Source organism: Plecotus auritus (assembly GCF_963455305.1).
Source record: "Plecotus auritus genome assembly, chromosome: 7".
Lineage (NCBI taxonomy): Eukaryota > Metazoa > Chordata > Mammalia > Chiroptera > Vespertilionidae > Plecotus > Plecotus auritus.
The window spans coordinates 91,456,350-91,479,590 of NC_137774.1; the positions used below are offsets into that span (position 1 = coordinate 91,456,350).

Sequence of the window (23,241 nt, forward strand, 5' to 3'; positions counted from 1 at the left end):
TTCATGTTCCAAGCTTTTGTGAGGGAGAGATTAACAAAGTATGAAAAAATTGTTTTCATTTTAAAGCCGAAGGCTTCACAAACTTACACATTTATCCACAAGCTCTGGATGGACTTTCCAAACTTCTCTATGATCTTCTCTATGAGAAGACCCACAGTGTGTGCATTCTGCACTAGACTTGTGTCACTCCCTTCAATACGAATTTTGCTACTCCCATTCATCCTCAGCTGTAGATAGCCAATATCCACTGGTGGGTTGATGAGAACCACATTTTTATATTTGCTGGACAAAATCCTTTTATACTTTAATCCTTTTATTACCTTTACTTTTCTCCTACTGTAGAGCCATTATCACAAGGAGCAAACATTCGATGGCACATTTCTTTCTCTTTATCTGTGTAGTCCCTGTAGTGGCTGTAAAGTGAAATACACAGTAGTTAGAGAAGGTCTGTCTTTGTAGGAGGTGACACCTGGTGGCTGGAATTCTCCACTCAGCTCCAGAAGCACTGAAAATTCAATGGGCTTTAAACGGAATCAGGAAGGGGTGGAAGCAACACTGGAGAGGTAGGTGAGACAGTGGAGGCTCCCAAGAGCTGTTAAGGAAGCCTTTGGATAAAAAGCCCATTTCTGAAAAGATGGCGGCCTTGAAGGCTAGGAGCCACAGTCAGTGAAGCTGCCAGGTGACACCTCACACTCAGTAACCACTAACTTACCCTGAGATTTTTTTGCTAAAGAATGGTTAGATTCCAAAATTTCTACATTTATCCTGACAGGATACTTATAAATAGCAGAAAGGAAATTGTTGGAAAGTTCTAAAAGGCCCAAAATACAATTGGATCCAAATATAAAGAGGTACACATACATCAGCTTTTTTTAATGTCAAGAAAGCTTTAACTAAGCAATTTGGATTAAATGTTTAATGTTAACAGTAGAGAAATTCACTAATACTGAACAACAACAAAACCATTTTAAAAAACGGTGGATGTAGCCTGGCCAGTATGGTTCAGTGGTCGAGCACTGACCTATGAACCAGGAGGTCACAGTTCGATTCCCAGTCAGGGCACATGCCTGGGTTGTAGGCTTGATCCGCAGTAGGGGACATGCAGGAGGCAGCTGATCAATGATTCTTTCTCATCGTTGATGTTGCTATCTCTCTCCCCCTCTTCCTTCCTCTCTGAACTCTATAAAAATATATTTAAAAACAAACAAACGGTGTATATATTATGAGGTGATGGAATATCAATTTATGTTGATATTTTCAAAATTTTCTACAATGAACATGAAATTTCTATAATCATAAAAAGTTACATTACTGGCCCTGGCTAGGTGGCTCAGTTGCTTGGAGCATAATCCCATACACCGAAAGATTGCAGGTTCAATCCCTATTCAGGGCTTGTACAGGAGGCAACCAACTGATTGATGTTTCTCTCTCACATCAATGTTTCGCTCTCTCTCCCCCACTCCCCCTCTCTCTAAAAATCAATAAAAACATACCCCCAGAAGAGGATTAAAATAAACAAATAAATAGTTACATTACCGAAAGATTGGTATATATATTACTTGGATAACAAAAAAGTCACCGTATGGGTATGAATCAGACCTGAAAGATCAATTTCAGATCAAACCAGGGTCTATAAGGCACCTTTCTGCAGTCAGTTGAGAACAGTTGGTGCCAAACAGAAAGAGTACCTGAAGAACAAGTCCCTTTTAAAAATCACATTAGCCCTCCTCTTTAGGGATGCTTATTTGCAGGGTGAGGAGTGAAACAGGGAGATGGAAAATGATCCAGACAGGTGTAGTTTGGAGTTGGTCACACTTCCCCACTAGGAGCTGCTGGTTTAGAGTACTGAGCACTTCAAACACTGGCTCTAGGGGGCGTTGCCTCATAACACGTGCTGGACAACATCCCCAGGTGGAGAGATCAGAACTGTTAAGGCATCATACCTCTCTTTCTCTGTTAGCAGGAGTGCAAACACAGGTCTCACCTGGCCAGTTTCTTCAGCTCATTATTGATGTCATGATTGAAGGGCTGTTCCTTCTGGGCTCGGACTAGAAAATCTCGGGCCTTCTGATACTCAGTCATGAGGAGACAGGCCTGTCAAATGACAGAATTTAAAAGCATAGCTAGGAAAGAGCATTTTTTTGCAGTGCCCAAGTTGAACACCATTGCCACCTTTGCTTAGGCATGTGTTCTCAAGTCCTTGTCCTCCAACTCACCTGTCCACACCGGAAGAGGGCTTTGGCATTCTTTTGATCAATAATCAGAGCCTGCTCTCCAAAGTGCAGGGCCCTGGTGGGATGCTCCAGCTTCAGGTATGTAAAGGAGAGGTTAAGGAGAACAAGAAGCTTGGCGGCTTCCACCAGGTGCTGTTCTTCAGGGGGTGCTGATCGCCGGCAGAGAAGCAACAAAGCCTGTGGAGAGGAAAGACAGGTGGTTAAGAGGAGTGACCATCTTAAATATAGAAAACACTAAGAATCCACAAAAAAAACCCTTTGAGCTAAAAATTTAGTTCAGCAAAGTTTCAGGATACAAGGTCAATATATAAGTTAGTTATATCTCTATACTCTAACAATAAACAATCCAAAAATGAAATTAAGAAAATAACTCCAGCTCTAGCTGGTTTGGCTCAGTGAATAGAGTGTCTGCCTTTGGACGGAAGGGTCGCGGCTTCAATTTCAGTCAAGGGCATGTACTTTGAGTGCAGGCTCGATCCCTGGTGGGGGTGAATCAATCAATGTGTCCCTCTCACATCAATATTTCTCTCTGTCTCTCCCACTCCCTTCCACTCTCTCTAAAAATCAATGGAAAAATATCCTCAGGTGAGGATTAACCAAAAAACAAAACAAAACAAAACTCTATCATCAAAAAGAATAAAATAAGTAGCAATAAATTTAAAGTGGAAGACTTGTACAATGAAAACTACAGAACATTGTTGGAAGAAATTAAACATGACGTAAATAAATGTTCATGGATCAATGTCTCTCTGTCTCCCTTTATAAAATAAATTTTAAAAAATTCAAATTATGACAATACTGGGAAAGTAGAAGTGAGAACTAACGCCTCACCTTCTGTATTGAGAAATAAAAAAAAAATGTCTGAAAGAGCAACTAAAGCATGTCATTTATAAATTCAGAATATGATAAAAACAGCAGTTATAATTAAAAAGTGACTTCCTCAGGGGATCCGACCCAGGAAATAAGCGAGAAGGAGTGGTCTGTTTTCAAGAGAAAAAATTTTTTCAAGCAAGCAGGCTCTCAAGAAACTTTATGAATAGTATCTATGATTCAACTGTGAGCCAAAATCTGTAATATCCAAGTTTAAGAACCAGATTTTGTCAGAATTCCAAAAGACAGGCACATGCATGCTCTCCTCTTTTATCTCTTTGAAGCATATTCACATAAGTCAATGTGGCAGATACTGTTAGCTGCATAACCAATATCTAGTCCCCTCCTCTTCTCCTAACCACTTCCATTTCATTCAAAGCAGCAATGTACTAATTTTAAAAGTACATTTCCCAGCTTTCTATACAGCTAAGGGCTATCCATTTAACATGGCCAATGAAATATAAAGGGAAGCAATATACAAACACACCAGACTCCTCTGCCCTCTCTTCTTTCTGCCCAGATAATCATGTGATGCTATAAGTTGAATGACCATCTTGGGGTGGCAAACAAGGACACATGTAAGGGTGGCTGAGCAGAAAGACAGAAGGAGCCTGGATCCCTGGTGGCTTCATGGAACTGCTCTACAGCCTTGAACTGCCACCCTTTTTATGTGAGGAAAAAGTAAATATCTATTTTGCTTAAAGAACAGTTTCCCAGGATTCTGTTGCTTGCAGCTGAGTGCAAATCCTGAGTGATTTAGGCTCATATGCAAATGAGATATAAAATCAGACTACCCCTAGATTTTAAACTCTGCCCTGTTTGGGTCTGTTTGAGAACTTCAGGCACAGAGTCTGGAACACAGAAAGTGCTCATAATATTTATTGAATGAGTTACAAATCACAGTGAATTCCTGTCAGCATAACCTACACAAGAAGTCAAATCACAATAAAAAACTTGGCAAGACGGGAGTCACCTCAGAGAGTTAAATGAATCTCCACTGTCAGACAGGAAACTTCCCAGAGGGGTGGAAAATCAGTTGGTAGAGGACCTAATACAGTACTAAGATGAGAATTTTAAAAAACTTTTTACTGCCCTAGCCAGTTTTCTCAGTGGTTAAAGTGTCAGCCCATGGACTAAAGCAGGGGTGGGCAAACTTTTTGACTCGAGGGCCACAATGGGTTCTTAAACTGGACCGGAGGGCCGGAACAAAAGCATGGATGGAGTGTTTGTGTAAACTAACATAAATTCAAAGTAAAGGAGCGGAGGGGAGAGCAAGAGAACCGGATAGAACAGCTGGATCCGGCCCACGGGCCGTAGTTTGCCCAAGGCTGGACTAAAGAATCCCAGATTCAATTTGGTCAAAGGCACATACCTTGATTGCAAGCTCCCTGGCCCTGGTTGGGGTGCATGTGGGAAGCAACCAATCGATGTGTCTCTCTCTCATCAATGTTTTTCTCTCTGTCTCTCCCTCTCCCTTCCACTCTCTTAAAAAAATCAATGGAAAAAATATCAAGTGAGGATTAACAATAAATAAATCTATAATAACAAAAGCATAATATGCAAATCGACTGAATGGCTGAACAGCGGAACAACCATCCAGACGACCTGCAGAGGAAGCCGGGGCTGCGAGGGCCTACCCTTGCACGAATTTCATGCATTGGGTCTCTAGTCTATATATATAAAAGCCTAAGCGACCGTTGTGACTGGTCAACTGAATGACTTCGACCAGTCGACCGGTCGCTATGACGCATACTGCCCAACAGGGAGCAGACGCTCAATGCAGGAGCTCCCTCCTGGTGGTCAATGCACTCCCAACAGCCAACCTCCCGCAGTCCCTCTCCCCACCATTCCTCCCCCCAGGCTGGCTGGCACCGATCACCGGCCAGGCCTAGGAACCCCACCCGTGCATGAATTTGTGCAGCAGGCCTCTAGTATATAAATAAATAAATTTTTACTGAAATGCATACACACACACAGGTAAGTACAAAAATAAGTACAGTTCAATGAATTTTCACAACTTGAACACACCCTATGTAGTCAATATCTAGTAGCAGACACAGAACACCAGGCTTCCCCCAAATACCTTGTCCCCTCACCCAGCTATCTAGTATGAGGTTTAATGAGATTTAATGAGATTTTTCTTAAAGAGACAACGTCTATGTCTTTTAAACAATAACATTTTCAGGGTCTAAACACACTTCTTAAACATTCTTACCCGTTTATATCTCACTTTGGCATCATAGAAACGATTTTGGCGGAAAAGGTAGTTGCCAAACTCCCGTTCAGTAGCTGCCACTTTTAGGACTTTCTGAAGTGGAAATTGATCTTGTTGTTCCTGAAAACCAAAGATAAGGGCACCCAACAAAAAAACTGAAAGCTACGATGCCACAATGCCAGTATAATTACACCTGTTTATTGCTGTATGTGTGCCAAGCATGGGGCTAGGTGCCTCTGCAGAGGTCATCTGTGTGAATTCCAATAGAAGCCACAGCAGTTCGGTGTTATCACTGCCCCCACTTTACAGCTAGAGCCAAAAGGAGATCTTCTATAGCCCTCCCAGAGATATTCCCTAAAGCAGCAGTTTTCATGGAATTAGAAACTGATGGAACAGAAATCAGAACTACTTATCAACCAAAATTTAACAGGTCTTGTTCTGCCCAGGGCCGTACTGGTTTTTATAGCCACAATGCGCTACCTTGGGTACATATCAAAATCACCCACAGCACCTCTCTTTAAACGCAGATGTCTTGTCCCCCCAACCCAAGGATCTGCAAGAACCTGTTTTGTGTAAAGATGAAAAAAGATCCCTCACTTGGGGTGCTGACAGTTTAGCTGGGGAGACATCAGATACAGACGTAAATCTTGGGTGGACATCTTTTTTTTTTTTTTTTAATATATTTTATTGATTTTTTACAGAGAGGAAGGAAGAGGGATAGAGAGTTAGAAACATCGATGAGAGAGAAACATCGATCAGCTGCCTCCTGCACACCTCCTAATGGGGATGTGCCCACAACCAAGTTACGTGCCCTTGACCGGAATCGAACCTGGGACCCTTCAGTCCGCAGGCCGACGCTCTATCCACTGAGCCAAACCGGTTTTGGCTTGGGTGGACATCTTAAGATCACATATATAGTCAGTGTGAGATAGAATGACAAAGTGTGTATCTGACTAGTAACGAGATTTGAAGCCCTTTATAGGAAGGGTTAAGTAAAGGCAACAAAGAAATGGCAACACTTAAATTATGAGAACAGAGGCCTTATGTCCCATGTTTCCTGGGATTAACCCATTTACACCTGATGTCCTAGTATCCTATCCAGTTAATAGTCCATTTCACTCTCAAGTGTCCTGGCTTGGACAACAAATTAGATGGTTACCCTACTTATAGGCTTGACTTGCTGAAAACCAACCTTAATGTTGAGAAGCAAATGTCCACTGTCTTGCAGAAAGAAGTAGGCAAAGGTGACTGACTGAAAGATCAACTCAAACTGCTGGTCCATAACAAACCCACAGCCTGACCTTGGCCTAGCACAGTGACCCACAACTAAGCCAATATTATGGACAGTACTAGGAAGTGGGGGACCACCACCACCACCACTACCACCACCCAGAAGTCTCAGGGGTGGAACCTGGGAGGAGCATCAGCATGGCATGATAATTACCAAAAACACAAATCCAACCCTCTCTCTATGAAGTGCTGACATTTGTACCCCAGAACTTACAGCGGTCAGGGCACAAAACTTGTCTGATTCAGCAGAATCCAGGAAGTCAATTAGCTCAATCTCAAATAAGACAGTGGAGTTGGGGGGGATCAAGGGCGGGCAGCCCAGTGTTCCATAGGCGTAGGGTGGTTTGAATAGAAACCTGGCCAGCTCTCCCCTCCGCATGCTCAGAAGGCCCAGCTCCATGCCCCAAAGGGTAATATCTGGAAGAAGGGACAAAGAACGTGGTTTAAGTTTTCCCAGTAGCCTGTTCCCGTGCTATCAATTTCTTTCCTCCTTACACCCAAATCTCTCCACACGATCTTCCAAGCCTTCTGCATTGTGGTCCCAATTCACTTTTTAGCCTTATTTCCCACCACCACCACCCTTCCAACTCTTAACTTCTTTAGGCTCTGCAGCATTCTGGCCTCCACATCTTTGTTCACACAGTTCTGTCTTCTTGCAACATCTTCCTCCCCATGCCCAGCGTCTGCCCTGATTGAAATCTTTTTCAAACTTCAGGGCTCATTTCAAATGCCCCTCTTCCATGACACCTTCCCTGATCCTCCCAGCTGGAATTAAGATGCCTTCATTAAGGACTCCTGCAGCAGTGCTTATATCTCCCAGGAGCTTTAACGATTCTACCAGGTTAGTTTTCTGAAACCAGTCAATCTCCACCACCACACTGGCTTCCAAGTTCTAATCACCTGGGTACATCCTCTCTTTTCAGCAATGCATTGTGGGTAGAAAGTATTCAACAGATGTTTACTTAAACAAACAAACAAAAACACAGTGCCCAATGGTTGTCAGGATGCAAAGATAACCTTGCCAGGTAGGACATTTCCCTAATACCTAGGTCTCAAGGGGAAACGTAGGAGAGAGCTGGCTGGTTTAGCAAAACCCAGCCTCAAAAAACCGACTCCAAGAACCTGTGCCCTGGACAGTTTTCCAGGCCTAGTGTGTTGTCCCTCATCAATTCCTGCGGGAAAAAACAACAACTCCTTTTCCAGCTCCTAATGTGAACTTACCCACTCCAAGCTTCATGAGTCGGGGAGTTTTCCTAAAGCAATTCGAATCAAAAGGCTTGTCCATGTGCTCCAGGTATCCAGAATATTTCACTAGGACAGAGGGCACAGACACAGAAAAATGAACCAATACCCTCACCTCTATAACATCACGTCTCTTTAATTACCACACGGTAACAACAGAATTACATGCCCTTCAACTGGCCTGCGCCCTGATGGGAACAAGTCTTTGCTTAACGTTTGGATGCCTGCCCTTGGGCTTTGAGGTTCAGAAACGTGGCTGGTGGGCCTCGAAGTGTCCCTTGTTCACAGTGGTGTCATGCAAAGGGGACACGGGGTTCCCTCGCTTTCCTTAAAAACTCGAATTCTAACAAAGCATGTTCTACTCAATCCAAGTGCCTCCCATCCCCCCAAAGTAAAGTGCCCTGAAGCCGCCAGTCCTCTTGCACCGCCAGCTGCCCAGGACAGATGGCATCCCGCGAGGGCGGGCCGTACCTAGCACCGAGGCGTCCGGCATCACCAGCTCGCCAGCACCCTCGCGGATGACGTCCTTCAGCACGCCCTGGTCCCCGGAGATGTCCAGCATCCACTGGCTTAACCTCTGGTAAGGAGACTTTCGGGGAACGAAACAGATTTCAGAGCCCCCAGACTGACCCTGACTCGGCGCCCCACCCTGACTCGCCCGCGCGGGGTCCTGACCTGGCCGGGGGCATCCTCCCCTCGCATGGCTCCCGGAGTCCGGACGTCCCCCACCATGTCCACGTGACCCTCCCGAGGCACCCGTCCCGTGCCCGCGACTCCAGGAAACTCCGAAGGCTGCAACCCAGCTGCCCTTTATGCCCTGCAGTCTGCCCCTGGCCCGGGCATTCCTTTCAGGGGCCTCGCTGAGGAGCTCAGGGATTCACACCAACTGCTGCCAACGGCTGTGGCTCTCGGGCCAGGGAGGGCGTGGCCGGGCACGTGACGGGGGGGGGGTGCGCAGCACGTGGCGCAGCACGTGGCGGATATGATGGGGGAGGGGCACTCAGTGGGGTCACGTGGCCAGAGCACCCTGGTGAGCACAAGGCCCCAGAAACGGCCTACTGCAGTGGGTTATTTCCACTTTCCTTCTTTCTCATTTGCTTTTCCGAGAAATTCAGGCCAAGACAGGGCTTTAGAGTCAAACTGCCCAGTTCCTGAGAAGTCAAGCTGATGCCCCTCCCTTTTCCATCAGCAAATCGACAAAATCTCTGCTGCACTTGCGCTTTCCTGGCGCAAAGGGAGAATAGTCCTGGGTCCCAGTTGGGTCCTCCCGCTCATGTCTACTCATGCACTTTAGCTACCCCCTCTCTCCTGCATCAATCTTGCCTCGAATATGGCATCATTTCTTTCTTATGTGTAGGAAAATCTACCATAAAAGGAACAAGCCTCCTTTTGTCCCACATCGCCCTCTGGCGACTCTTCCCAGAAAAACTCAAAAGAGTTGCTGCAAAGGCTTTTTAAACTACCCTGTCTCACCCTCCATTTTCTGTTCAACCCACTTCTATGTAACCACTTTTCCCTGCTCCGTGCTACAAAAGACTGCTCTTGCCGCCAAATCCATCGGGCGCCTCTTGTCAGCATTTGATGGAGTTGATCCCTCTGACCTTTGAACACTTCCTTTTGGCATCAATATTCGTTTTCCATCATTGTCATAACAGATTGCCACAAACCTAGCTGTTTAAAGCAACACCTATTTATTCTTTCTCATTTCTGTAGGCTAGAGGCCTGACATCAGTCTCATTGGGTTCAAATCAAGGCATCAGCCTGATGGAAGCTTTGGGAAAGAATCCACTTCAAAGCTCATTTAGGTTATTGCAAATCGAGATCCTTGAAGCTCTAAGCCTGAGGTCCCCATGTCCTACCTGGCTGCCAGCCAGGAGGCACCCTTAGCTCTTAAAGGCTTCTCTCCCATTCTTGCATATGGACCCCAACATCGCAGAGTCAGCAATAGGGTGCTGAGTCCTTATGTTTGCAATCCTCTTGCTTCCTCTTCTGTGGCATCTCTCTCTGACTCCACCAGAGAAAGTTCTCTGCTGTTAAGGGGTTATGTGATTAAATTGGACCCACCTGCATAATTCAGGTTTATAACCGTAATTACATCTTCAAAGTCCCTTTGACCTTTTAAGGTAACATATTCACCGAGGTCCAGGAATTTGGGCATGGATATCTTTGGTTGGGGGCACTCTAGCTCCCACAGTTTCCTAATCACCACACTCTCCTGATGTTCCTCTTACCTCCTGGCTGTCCCTTCTCAGTCATCCTCCACTTCCTGACCTCTTAAGGTTAGCAACCTCAGGGCTGTCCGATCCCTGCCCTTCTCCGCTTTCAATCCCTAAGAGATCCCAACCATTTGTTTAAATATGTGCTATAAACAGGTGGCATATACCTGGCTAGCTTAGAGCCTCCCAAGTGCCACTGTTCCAGGTGCCTGTATCCAACTGCCTTTTCCAGTGATTCTCAAAAGTAGCATCAGTGCTTGCTACAAATGCAGATTTCTTGGGTCCATCCATGGACTCCTGAGTCAGAAACTCTGCAGCCAGGCCTAGACATTTGTCTGTGGACCAGTTGGGCTACTAAGTTCCTCCACCTGGATGTCCTCAGGCTTCTAACTCTGGATCCGCCTTGTATTTTGTTTACATCATTCTTCTCTGTATCAGTCATTCGGCTTCATCATCCATCCAGCCAAGTGCTCACACTACTGTGATCCATTATGTACACAGCAGCCAGAATGATATTTTAAAAATATAAATGAGATGATATTCCCTTGCCTTAAAACTGGTTTCTTCAATAGCTCCCACTGCCCTTGAAATGAAATCCAAACCTTTGCCCTAGTCCCGTGGTCGGCAGACTGCGGCTTGCGAGCCACGTGCAGCTCTTTGGCCCCTTGAGTGTGGCTCTTCCACAAAATACCACGGCCTGGGCAAGTCTATTTTGAAGAAGTGGCGTTAGAAGAAGTTTACGTTTAAAAAATTTGGCTCTCAAAAGAAATTTCAATCGTTGTACTGTTGATATTTGGCTCTGTTGACTAATGAGTTTGCCGACCACTGCTCTAGTCTACACAGCCCTCCTTGCCAACCGCTCTGGCCTCATCTTCTGATATTTCCTCTCCCTTACTGTGCTCCAGCTGCACAGGTCTCCTCTCTAAGTGCTTTCCAGCCTCAGGGCCTTTGCACTTGCTGACCCAGTGCCTGGTCTACCCTCCTGAATCTTTTCAGGTGGCCAGCTTCTGTGTATCCTTCTGGCTTCAGCAAAGACATTGCCCTGCCCCTTGCTCAAGTGCACCTCATACAACCTGTCACCCCCTCCTACTTTTCCACCACAGTGTTTACTTCCTAAATAGCATTTAAAACTGTTATATTAACTTGTTTATTTATGACCTTACACCACTCCTACCTCCATACATCATAAACTCCAAAAGGACAGAAACCTTGTTTGTCTTGTTCTTTAATATATACCTAATACCCAGCTCAATGCTTGATACATAGCAGGTTCTCAATAAGTATTTCTTGAATTAACAAATAAAATTAGCTTGCTATTTGCCTATACCAGACCTTAGTCTTGCTTGACACTGAGGTGGAGACCACCCCTGCTGGCAGATGTGGGTGCTTAGGCCTGTGGGAGTTGTGGCCTGATGTTCTAGAGCTTTTTCTTTCTTTTTCTCTCTCATTCTTCCTTTATTGAGCTCCTGTTCTAGATTTCTCTCTCTCTCTTCCTCCCTCCCTCTCTCTCTCTCTTCAAATGAGTTGGTTTAATTTCAGGTGGTACAGAATTTGGGATAGAACAAAGACTGAAGAACACACTTTGGCAGGATTCTGGGCTGGGTTTATTCTGACCTCACAGCTAAGTTGAAATGATTGAGTGAAAAGAACTAAAGAGATGTGTCACTGCATGATGATGATGATTATTATTACTAGTAGCCCGGTGCATGAAATTCGTGCGGGGGGGGGGTGTGTCCCTCAGCCCGGCCTGCACCCTCTCCAATCTGGGACCCCTCGAAGGATGTCCTGTTGCCGGTTTACAGGGATTGGGCCTAAACCGGCAGTCAGACATCCCTCCCGCAATCTGGGACTGCTGGCTCCTAACCACTCACCTGCCTGCCTGCCTGCCTGATTGCCCCTAACCATTCTGCCTGCCGGCCTGCTCGCCCCCAACTGCCCCCCACCACTGGCCTGCTTGCCCCCACCTGCCCTCCCCATTGGCCTGCTCGCCCCCAACTGGCCTCTCTGCTGGTCTGCTCACCCCCAACTGCCCCCCCCCCCTTTGCCGGCCTGATCACCCCCAATGGCCCCCCCCCCCCGCCACCGGCCTGATCACCCACAACTGCCATCCCATCCTGGCCTGATCACCACAACTTCCCTCCCCTCTTGGCCTCTAACCACCTTTACCTTGGCCCCGCCACCATGGCTTTGTCCAGAAGAACGTCCAGAAGGTCTTCTGGAAGGTCTTCCAGTCTAATTAGTATATTACCCTTTAATTAGTATAGATAGAGGCCTGGTGCATGGGTGGGGGCTGGCTGGTTTGCCCTGAAGGGTGTCCCGGATCAGGGTGGGGGTTCCCTTGGGGCATGGGGCAGCCTGGGCAAGGGGCCTGTGGTGGTTTGCAGGCCGGCCATGCCCCCATGGGGTGAGGGTCCCCACTGGGGGAGCGTGGCCAGCCTGGGTGAGGGGCTGAGGGCTGTTTCAAGCTGGCCACATCCCCTTCAGGGTGGAGGTCCCCACTGGGGTGCCTGGCCAGCCTGGGTGAGGGGCTGATGGCTGTTTGCAGGCTGGCCAAGCCCCCCAGCGGGGACCCTCACCCCATGGGGGTGTGGCCAGCCTGGGTAAGAGGCTGAGGGCCATTTTCAGGCTGGTCACGCCCCCCAGTGACCAGTTCCCCAGCCCCTCCTTGAGTGGAGGCCAGGGCAGGTGGGAAGCGTGGCTTCCTCCGTCGCCGGGGGCAACCCAAGCCTCCTGCTTGCTCCAACTCCATGGTGGCCACCATATTTGTTGGGTTAATTTGCATACTCACTCCTGATTGGCTGGTGGGCATAGCAGAGGGATGGTCAATTTGCATGTTTCTCTTTTATTAGTGTAGATTATTATTTACAAAAGTTAATTCTTAAATATACCATAGGCTCCAATACAACACTTCATTCTAGCTCTAGATGGCAACAGATGGTATGACAGGGAATCCAGAAGATAAAACAGGAATGGAATTAAGGATCACCATTGCCCCAGGCACACGGAACAGCTCACTATTTGCCAGATTTGTTCATCCCACCTGTGACCAGGAGGCCCTTGCCCACAGCTTTCGCTTTTAGTTCCTTGAGTTTCTTCTGCTCCTCTTTTTGCTTTTGCTTGAATGCCTTACCCTCCTCATCCATCTCCTTGGCCTGCTGCTTCAGCTGCTTTAGGGGCTTCTTCTTGCCACCTTTGAGACAAGACATGGCACCTGCCGCCACTTCCCCAGACTCTGCCACCGGAAGCTCTAGAGCTCCCGTTTCTTAACACCCCTGGAAGCCTCTCCATCCTATCCTTTCCAATCAGTAATTTCCCACCACACCCCTGGGGTATGTATAGTGTCCTATGACCTGTATATCACATATCCAGTATACATAGTATATTATTAACTGTATAACAAAATGTCACTGAACTTCTAAACCTTTGAAAGACTTCATATAAAAAAGTTCTTAATGCATGTTGAATAAAGAAGTTAGACACAAAAGAGCACATACTATATAATTCTGTTCATTTGAAATTCAAAACTGGGCCACGTTAATCTGCAATGATATGAGTCATGTGAGCAGCTATTCTTGTTAGACATTCTGACTAGGGGGCAGCACGAGGGAGGTACTGGAAATGTTCTATATCTTGATCGTGAGAGTGATTATATATTAAGTTTACTTTAAGTGTGTGGTTAAGATTTGAGCCCTTTTTAGAAGATATACCCCAATTAAAAAATCTAAATAAGTAAATAAAAATATCTTTAAACGAAAAAGATTCAGAAAGATTGTGTTGAAGCACAAATCTGCCCCGTTGGGGTCTGTACTGTGAATGGGTACCCAGTCTCTCTGTCTGTACCCCTTCCCCTTGCCTGGCCAAAGCAAGCACCTGAATGTTACAGTTATCAGAGCTGGCCCAGCAGAGGCTGCCTCCCCAGTCCCGTGATGTGGCCCAATTTCCACCTGATTCTGGGTGACCTTGAGGACATGGGGTGTTGCTGGGAAAGGGGAGGAGGAAAGGGTAGTGACAAGGTGGTGGAGCAAGCATCCAGCTGCAGTCTTCAGGTCTCCGCTCCTGCTATTCTATCCTGGGGAGAAGAGGCCGAGCCAATCAGGTCAGTGATGCTGGTTTGAGGCCCTGGTGGGAGGCTCAGTGGATTCTAAGAAGCCTGTTAGTTCCATGGGGGCGGGGGGGTTGCTCTTCTTGGCTCTGCTGCTGACTTGTAGCTCGATGCTTCTCTCTTTCAGAGCCAATCAGTTTTCAAAGAGGAACAGGGTGGGAGATTAAGATACAGCTCTCCTAAGTCCCAGACTGTCCAGAACAATGTTGTTCTAAGATAGAACTCTGCTTTAGGATGATCTGGGAGTGTCTAATGTAAATGCAGATTTCTGGGTCTCACTGGAGATGTGGGAAGGGGTGACTCAAGAATCTCTGTTATGATTCCAACATTGCTCGCCAATTTAAACACTTATCTAGAAGGTGGGAAGGACCTTTGCTTGTTTTTGGTGTTCAGTTCTAAGTCAGGACACCTGCCAAGGCTGGAGCTTGCATTATTTGTGTCATCTAAATCAGTGGTCGGCAAACTGCGGCTCGCGAGCCTCGGTTTGCGGCTCTGTTGACTAATGAGTTTGCCGACCACTGATCTAAATGATGCTGCAGACGGCCCCTTTCATGTTTACCTCCAAATCTGAGTTTAAATAAGTTAGAATCATATATCTCAAAGTAACCCCCCCCCCCCCCCCCGCCCCTCATTTAAGCCCTTTGTTTTAAACAGGCCCAAGGTTATCGAGGGTCAGGACTGGAATCCAGGACTGGAGTCTGTTAAGACCTCTAATTTCCAGAGGCCCTTTCCAGGGAATTGTGGGCAGAGGGCGTGGAGGGAGTCCGCTCAGAAAGGCCCCTGTGTGACAGCCCGCAGGTGGATGGCGAGGCTGGTGAGCATGACGGAGCTGGAGGACCGCCTTCAGTGCCCCATCTGCCTCGAGGTCTTCAAGGAGCCCCTAATGCTGCAGTGCGGCCACTCCTACTGCAAAGGCTGCTTGCTGTCCCTGCTCTGCCACCTGGACTCCGAGCTGCGTTGCCCTGTGTGCCGGCAGGAGGTGGACGGCAGCAGCTCCCCGCCTAACCTCTCCCTGGGGCGGGTGATCGAAGCCCTGGGACTCCCGCGGGACCCGGAGCCTAAGATCTGCGCGCACCACCGGAACCCACTCAGCCTCTTCTGCGAGAAGGACCAGGAGCTCATCTGCGGCCTCTGCGGCCTGCTGGGCTCCCACCAGCACCACCGGGTCACGCCGGTCTCCACCGTCTACAGTCGCATGAAGGTGGGCCCGGAGGCTGCTGGGGGGCGGCAGCCAGGTCACCCAGGGGGCCCACAGAACCCAGCCTCTGCGCTCTCTGACGCCATCGCGGGCCAGAAGGGTCCTGGGACAGCGAGTTCTCTCCAGCCCTGTCCTGGAGCAGAACTCCGGGGCATTCATTCATCCCCCACGCTCTGAGCAGGTGCTGGGGATTAAGTGGTACTAAAGAAGGAGAGCGCCCTGCGTCACATGCTAGCCCTATCTCTGCTTTATTTTTCTTTGTAGCTCTGGTTGGTTTCTTGAACACTCCTGGGACTGCACTCTCAGGCACATGAGGACAGGGACTTTGTTTTGTTCACTAGGGTATTTTTGTGCCTGGAGCCATGCCTGGCTTAGTAAACGTTCAAAATGTATTTGTGGAATCAATGGATTCCTGCCCTCCTGATCTTTGCCTCAGGTCTAGCAGATCATTATTTAACATAATAATAACAACAACAATAGTGATACCTTCTTAGGTTAATATGTTGATCTAAGGTTTGTGAAGGGTTGTTATTTTTTGCAAATGAGGAAACAGGCTCAGACAAGGTCACACAGCTTGGCTGGCAGAGCTAGGACTCAAACCAAGGCCAGTTTTCTTCGCACTGCCAATAGAACAGATCAAGAAAGGGCAGGAAGGGCACTTGGAAGTGAATTATTATAGGGTTTGTGGCCTGGTGTTTGAGGGGAAGTGGGCATAAAAGTGAGGGATGACAAAAAAAAAAAGTGAGGTGGTCAGGAAAAGAAAGAACATGGAGATCTGCAGGCAGGGTGGCTAAGTGCTCTGGGCAGCATTTCTTTGCTCCTTCAACCCTGAGAGACAAGTAGGAAACATGCACAGGGCCAGCCAGGTCATCCGCCAGCCCTGCCACAGGCATTTACTGGGCATCTAATCTGTGCTAGGTGATGTGCTAGTGCCCATCATACAGCACGCTGCCCTGGGGCAGTTCACAGTCTGGATGTCTGGTGTGTCAGGTGCTGCTGTCAAAGTTAAATAGTCTCCAGGTGAGACTTCCTGGAACATGGCTCCTGCATGGTCTCAGGTGGGCAGGGAAGGCTTCCTGGAGGAAGTAGACTACTGAACCGAGACTTGAATCACAAGGAGGGCTAGCTAAGAAAAGAAGGGGAGGAAAAGCATTCCAAGTGTAATGACAGCACATGCAAAAGCCCAGGAGGTAAACAGAATGGCACATTTGAGGATTTATAAGTCATTGCATTAAGCCCATGGGAGCCAGATGGGGCAGCTGAGGTAAGCAGGGGCCAGGTCATGGAAAGACCTGTGTGACACCTGTTGAGATTTGTAGTTTATTCAGAGAACCATGGTGGTGTGGTTTGGGCACTGGGAGTTTTTAAGCAGAGTTGTGATGGAGTCCTATCCCTTTGCCAAAGTGGTAAATTGGAGAGTGAGGCTGGGGATAAGAGATTGGAAGTCAGAGTCTGCAGAGTAATAAGGGAAGACACAGATGATGCTCCAAGGAGCACCAGCGTTTAAGGTTTGGGGAGCGAGAGAACCCCGAGTAAGGGGTCAGAAAGAATCAACAGAGGAAGCAGGGACACTGGCTGCATATAGCTTCCTGGAAATCAGAGGAACAGAGCATTTTAACCAGAACAAGATCACTTATGTGAAATGTCTGCTGAGGATTCAAAAGAGTGTCAGCTTTAACAGTGAGAATTGGTTGCCTTGGCAAAAGTAGTTTTGGGGAAGTGTGGAAGGAGGACATCCAATTGTAATATAATGAAATTGAACCCTTGTTTTATTAGCAGATGGCTGCCCAAGAGAGAAGGAAACACTTGGGAGATTGCTCATCATTTCTGGCAAAGAGTCAGGGCTCAGCTTGGGTCCTGTTTTTGGATGTGTGTTTTTTGTGTGTGTGTGTGTTTTTTTGTAATCCCAAGATTCTTCTGTGTGATGTGACTCAATTATGTTTCTGTTTCAGATCCCTGTCATGCTTTCCTGTTTTTTCCTGTTGATTGAGATCTTGAGATACTTTATTTATTTTCACAATTGTGTTTCCCCTCACTGTGGCCCAGTTGCTGAGAAAGAACTAATCCCATCTCTTTCTACCTCATGAGGGTTTCCACTGGAATGCCCTTTCTTGGGTTGCTGTGAAATTTTATGCCTCCTTATTCAGAGCAAGGTCTCTGTATCCATTTATTCTTTACTCAGCTCCCTTTCTGAAAGGCTCTTGTGGGCGACTTCTCCTTGGGAACTTTCTAAGCAAGAGTCAGTACACGCCATGGGCATAAACCCACAGGGCCTTAGTCAAGTAGTGCAGCCTAGATGGTGGTCTAGGTGGTCCTGCTTGGACTCCTAAGGATAGATCAGATTTGGGGCCAGAGCATACCAGGAGAAGTGAGTTTATTTCACCCTTGGGAGCCCCTAAATCTAGGCTCAGATTAAACCTGCCAGGGATGGATTCAGATCTTTATAAGGTGTTAGGGACTCACCAGGTATAACCTGGGCCACCACATGCACTACTGGCCTCACTTGGGGACACCCCTTTTGTAATGACTCTTGATCAAATCCCACTGATTCTGGACCTCCTGGTGACTGGAGAGTTTACCTGGTGGGTACCCTACAGGTATCATTTCATGTAGGGAGTATTAGCTTCAGACCAGCAATCACCTCTCTTGGATGTTGTGTGGTGACTTCCAGGTGGCTGTAACACGTTTAGCATCTCTCTCCATGTCTTGGAGAGGGATGACTTAGAGTTCCTCTGCTGTCTGGGCAGTTCCTACCATCAGTATGGAACATTCTTGAATAATCTTAATTATTTTGAGGTCAAGGGCACCTGGGGTAGCTCTGGTGCCTAATGGTTCCACTGGGAGTGCTAGTGGCCATTGGGATGCTCCCTAGAAGTGTGAGGCCCAGGGCTGGCCCCAAGGAGCTAAGAGCCTAAAGGGGTCAGCCACTCACGGGGGCCATGGCACATTGCCTCTAGGAGGAGCTTGCAACCCTCATCTCTGACCTGAAGCAGGAGCAGAAGAAGGTGGATGAGCATATTGGCAAACTGGTGAACAATAAGACCCGGATTGTTGTGAGTGCCCTTTCCCTCTGCCTCTACGCTGGGACCAGCCACCTTCCCTTTCCTACAGAGCCCAGTTCTAATTTGTCCTTTACAGGAATCCATGCCTTCCATATAAAAACAGCATTCAAAGCATTCCAGGGCAGGGTGGGGAAGGTGCAAATCTCAGGGGAATTCAACCCAGTTGTCAGGACTGTCTCTAAGTTGGCTTGTGTTCCTAGGGACCTTGGGACTGAGATAAGCCAGAAGCTAAGTCCCAGAGGTAAACAGCCCCTGCCTCTTGTGTCTGCTTGACCTTGACAGTCTGTGTGGTACCTTCTCAGTACCTTTCAGTACAGGCATGGAAAGGCCTGAAGCTCCCCTTGGCTGGCTGATTTTCCTTAGTGAGAGGCACACTGGGTCTGGGAGGTGCAGAGCCCAGGCCCTGTAGGTGATTGTGAAACAGCAGCGGTATCCCCGGAATACCCCTCACTTTTGAGAAGGAGGCAGCATCACCCCGATCAACGGAGATAAACTTGGGGTCACACGGGAAGCCTGGCTATCTCACTCCAAATCCTGCTCTCCTGGGGCTTTTCAGACTTTTTTTTCAGTTGTAAAATCCTGTGATAAAGCAAAATCTTACTTGCACACATAATGGTTAAGACGATGAAAGCAGAGCCACTGCTTTGAAATGGGAACTGGGGACCCTGCTTCTGCCCTGCCACTGTTGCCCACTCCTATAGTCCCCCTGGGGCCTCCAGGCACAGTGTGAACGGGTGGGCAGGATTCAGCCCTGGGACTTGGGTACCAGACATGACAGGCCCTCCCTGTTCTAGAATGAATCTGATGTCTTCAGCTGGGTGATCCGCCGTGAGTTCCAGGAGTTGCACCACCTAGTGGATGAGGAGAAGGCCCGCTGCCTGGAAGGGGTGGAAGGTCACACCCGTGGCCTCGTAGCCTCCCTGGACATGCAGCTGGAGCAGGCCCACAGCACACGGGAGCGGCTGGTCCAAGCCAAGTATATGCTGGAGCAGTTTGGTAATGAGAATCACCATGACTTCATCCGGGTGAGTGGCTAAGGCCCTCAGGGCCTCAAGAGCCTCCCCTTCCTAAGTAAGGGCTTTTGCATAGCCGCTGCCATGACCTAACCTACCTCTCTCTTGTCTTCCAGAAGTACCACTCCGTGGCCTCCAGGTAATAACTTGGGAGGATGCTCTCAGCATGGGTCTGGTGGCTATGGGCACAGGCATCTCTTCTCTATTAGTTCCTCCCCTCAGTTTCACCAGTGCCTCAGGAGCAGCTGGCCACATCTGGCTCTATACTGGGGCCAGGCGAAAACAGAGATGAAGTCAGGTCCCTGCCTTCAGGGGTTTTGCAGACTGGTGGGAGGCGGCCAGTGAACTGTGGTTATGTCATGGTGGGTACCTAGGACAATAGAAGCTACAGAAATACACAGAGGAGGAGGTGACTGTGGAGGGAAATTGGCAAAGACAGTGTATGGGTGGGAGAGCTGAGAAGGGAGAAGATAGGAGTTTGCCAGGCAAACCAAGTAGCTTGAAAGGGCAAAGTAGTATGTGGACTTGGGAGTATCATGAGAAGTTCAGTATTGCTGGGCTGTGAATTATACACAGATTGACATGGGAAATAAGGTGGGAGAATGGTCAGAATGAGGAGCCTTGACATCTGCACTTTGGCTTGTGTAAAGGGATTGGATCCATGTTCTAGTCCCAACAAGTGAACAGTCCATGCAGTTCCTGAGCTTTTCTCATACCCCATTTATGAGTCTCCTTGTTTTCTCAAATTTTCTTCCCCCCCCCACATTTATTGATTGATTGATTTTTAGAGAGAGAGAGGAAGTGGGGTGGGAGAGAGGAACATTGATTTGTTGTTCTACTTACTTATGCATTCATTGGTTGATTCTTGGTGTGCCCTGACCAGGGATTGAACCTGTAACCTTGGCATACTGGGACAATGTTCAACCAACTGAGCTTCCTGGCCAGAGCCTCAGATTTTCTTTAATTTCCAGGACAATTTGATTGGGAGCACTGGTTTAAATGAATGGACAGAGGATCTGATGGGCTCTGTATCAGGGTCATCCATTACAGAGAAGTGGTCCTGAAATGTTAGGATGCACCAGAATCACCCAGAGGGCTCATTAACACACCATCACTAGGCCCCAGTAATCAGTTTCTGATTCAGCAGGTCTGGGGTGCTGCCCAAGGAAATTTGCATTTCTAACAAGCTTCCAGGTGATGCTACTGGACCTGCACTTGGAGGACCACTGATGTAGAGTATTTCCCCTTCCAGGAAGGAGGCGGGTCCTCGGAGAAGGAGGTGGAGGGGAGGAAATGATGGAACTGAGTGCACAGCCTGCTGAGCTGTAATGGGACTTGCCTGTGGGTAGGGTGCATGGTACACAGCTCTGCCAACACTGCACCCTGTTGCCTCTAGAGCAGAGCTCCAGCCGGCCCGACCTTTGGAAAGCACGTTCAACCCCATCTCCTTCAAACCAGGCCTCCACCAGGCTGACATCAAGCTGACTGTGTGGAAAAGGCTCTTCCGCAAGGTTCTGCCAGGTGCGGCTCCATCCCATCCTCATTTCTGAGGACTGCTGGTATAAAGTACAGAGTGCTGGGAGGTCTGCATGGGCTAGTGGGAGAGCACGGGAATGGGGATCCAACAAACAGTTTGGGTCAAACTCAGCTCCAGCTCCTACTAACTGGGCAAGTTGTATAATTTCTGAGTCTCTGTTTCCTCACCTGTAAAGGGCTATTAACCCCCACCTTGCTAGGCTGCATATTTATAAGTGTGTGTGTGTGTAGTTTAGTGCTTAATAAATGTAGCTGTTACTTTGTCAAAAAATACTCAGACATTTCATTAACGTCTTCATTACTGGCACATAAGGGCGATCAATCAATAGACTGATTTCATCCAACAAAGACATACAGGGTTTATATAATAGAAAAGAGCGGCGGGGGAGAGAGAAAAAACCATGTTCTCTGAACTCTGAATGTTGTTTGCACATTTTTGGTGTAAACTGATTAGCTGGCAGCTAGCAAAGAGGTCAGTTGGGAGTTTGTCCTTGAATAAGCTGTTTAGGGTATCAAAGAAACCAAGAGTAGTTGTTATGGATTCTCCAGAAAACCTGGTGAGGTTAGCTGTGGACCACACATGACAGGCTGTCTTCCAGGTCCTTCCATCAGCTCCCCCACCTTAAGCAGGCCTGTACCAAGTCCCTTACAAGAAGGCCTTGGCTCACAGCTGTTTATTTTTTCTACCCTTCAGGCATCATTCATTCATTCAGCCAACAACCTAAGGGTGCCTACTCTGTGCCTGGTCCCTTCTAGGCCCCGAGGATATAGAGATGAGGCCAGTGCAGTTCCTCTCCTGAGGAGCTCAGGGCCTCCAATCAACCTTCCTTGGAGCAGGGTCTACTGCCTTTTGAAAACTGCCTTCTCTGATCTTTCCTAGCCCCGGAGTCTCTCAAGCTGGATCCCACCACAGCCCACCCACTCCTGGAACTCTCCAAGGGCAACACAGTGGTGCAGTGTGGGCTCCTGGCCCAGCGGTGCGCCAGCCAACCTGAGCGCTTTGACTATAGCACTTGTGTCCTGGCCAGCCGGGGCTTCTCCTGTGGCCGCCACTACTGGGAGGTGGTGGTGGGCATCAAGAGCGACTGGCGCCTGGGAGTCATCAAGGGCACAGCCAGTCGCAAGGGCAAGCTGAGCAAGTCCCCAGAGCATGGCATGTGGCTCATTGGCTTGAAGGAGGGCCGGGTGTATGAGGCTTTTGGCTGCCCGCGGGTGCCTCTGCCCGTGGCCGGACACCCCCACCGCATTGGTGTCTATTTGCATTATGAGCAGGGAGAGCTCACCTTCTTCGATGCTGACCGCCCAGATGACCTGCGACCACTCTACACATTCCAGGCTGACTTCCAGGGCAAGCTCTACCCCATCCTGGACACATGCTGGCATGAAAGGGGCAGCAACTCACTGCCCATGGTGTTGCCCCCACCCAGCGGGCCCAGTCATCTCAGTTCTCCACAGCCCACCAAGCTGTAGGGGTGCTCATGGTGCTGCCTGCTCATGGGCCCTTCCCATCTGGGCATGGGGACTCCAGGGATTCTGTTGGGTCCAGCAATCAGAGGTTACATCTTTACTGTTTGGATGGTCTTCATGCCTCTGGAAACATTTAGTGATATGGAGAAAAGGACCACAGTTCCCATCAGCTAACAGCATGTTTATTTACCTATTGTTAGATTATTAACCTGCTTCTTAACCAGCAGAACGGGGACTTGGGCTTCCCTTGGTCCCTCCTACCATGCTTGTTGCTAACTCCTCCAACTGAGGGTGGAAACATTCCCATCCATAATTTTTCATTGTCATTGTGAACTTAAAATAACTTCAAAGACAATAAATTTGACATTATTTATTTCTCTTTATTTAAAAAATTATTTTTATTTAATTATTTTGAATGTTGACAAAATTGCAGGTGTTCCCCTTTTCCCTGCCCTTTGCTCACCTCCACTCACCTCCACCTTCCTATCCCTATTTCTCTTTAAATGTTTTGCAAATATTACTATACAGAATTGTTTTATTCTTGGGTCTCTAACCTCTAGTGGTACCAGAGCTTGATTCCACCCACTGCCCATTGTTCTGTGGTTAGAGTCACATCAACCATTCCATCACTGCTCTGTCCTTAAAGGCTTTTTTTTTTGGCAGGAATGGGTTTATTTATTTATTTTTTTAAATATATTTTATTGATATTTTACAGAGAGGAAGGGAGAGGGATAGAGAGCTAGAAACATCGATGAGAGAGAAATATCGATCAGCTGCCTCCTGCACACCTCCCACT

At 47.8% G+C, this 23,241-nt stretch overlaps 3 protein-coding genes across 3 annotated transcripts; 1 reads left to right on the plus strand and 2 right to left on the minus strand.

Annotated features, from left to right (window-relative positions):
- Nucleotides 1-322: 322 nt before the first annotated feature.
- Nucleotides 323-8,583, minus strand: FKBP6 (FKBP prolyl isomerase family member 6 (inactive); the record flags this gene model as incomplete). Its single annotated transcript, XM_080677456.1, has 8 exons — nt 323-413; nt 1,985-2,094; nt 2,217-2,411; nt 5,320-5,439; nt 6,824-7,026; nt 7,831-7,920; nt 8,323-8,482; nt 8,527-8,583. 8 exons carry the CDS (start codon nt 8,581-8,583, stop codon nt 323-325), a joined length of 1,026 nt encoding a protein of 341 aa, XP_080533582.1.
- Nucleotides 8,584-13,081: 4,498 nt separating this feature from the next.
- On the minus strand, nt 13,082-13,273 carry LOC308253302 (translation machinery-associated protein 7-like; the record flags this gene model as incomplete). Its single annotated transcript, XM_080678675.1, has 1 exon — nt 13,082-13,273. The coding sequence occupies one exon, from the start codon at nt 13,271-13,273 to the stop codon at nt 13,082-13,084; it is 192 nt and encodes a 63-aa protein (XP_080534801.1).
- Nucleotides 13,274-14,054: 781 nt separating this feature from the next.
- TRIM50 (tripartite motif containing 50) lies at nt 14,055-22,830 on the plus strand. The gene is made up of 7 exons (XM_080680129.1): nt 14,055-14,163; nt 14,961-15,370; nt 18,325-18,420; nt 19,224-19,454; nt 19,559-19,581; nt 20,839-20,963; nt 21,859-22,830. Exons 2-7 carry the CDS (start codon nt 14,972-14,974, stop codon nt 22,446-22,448), a joined length of 1,464 nt encoding a protein of 487 aa, XP_080536255.1. The 5' UTR covers nt 14,055-14,163; nt 14,961-14,971; the 3' UTR covers nt 22,449-22,830.
- Nucleotides 22,831-23,241: the final 411 nt, after the last annotated feature.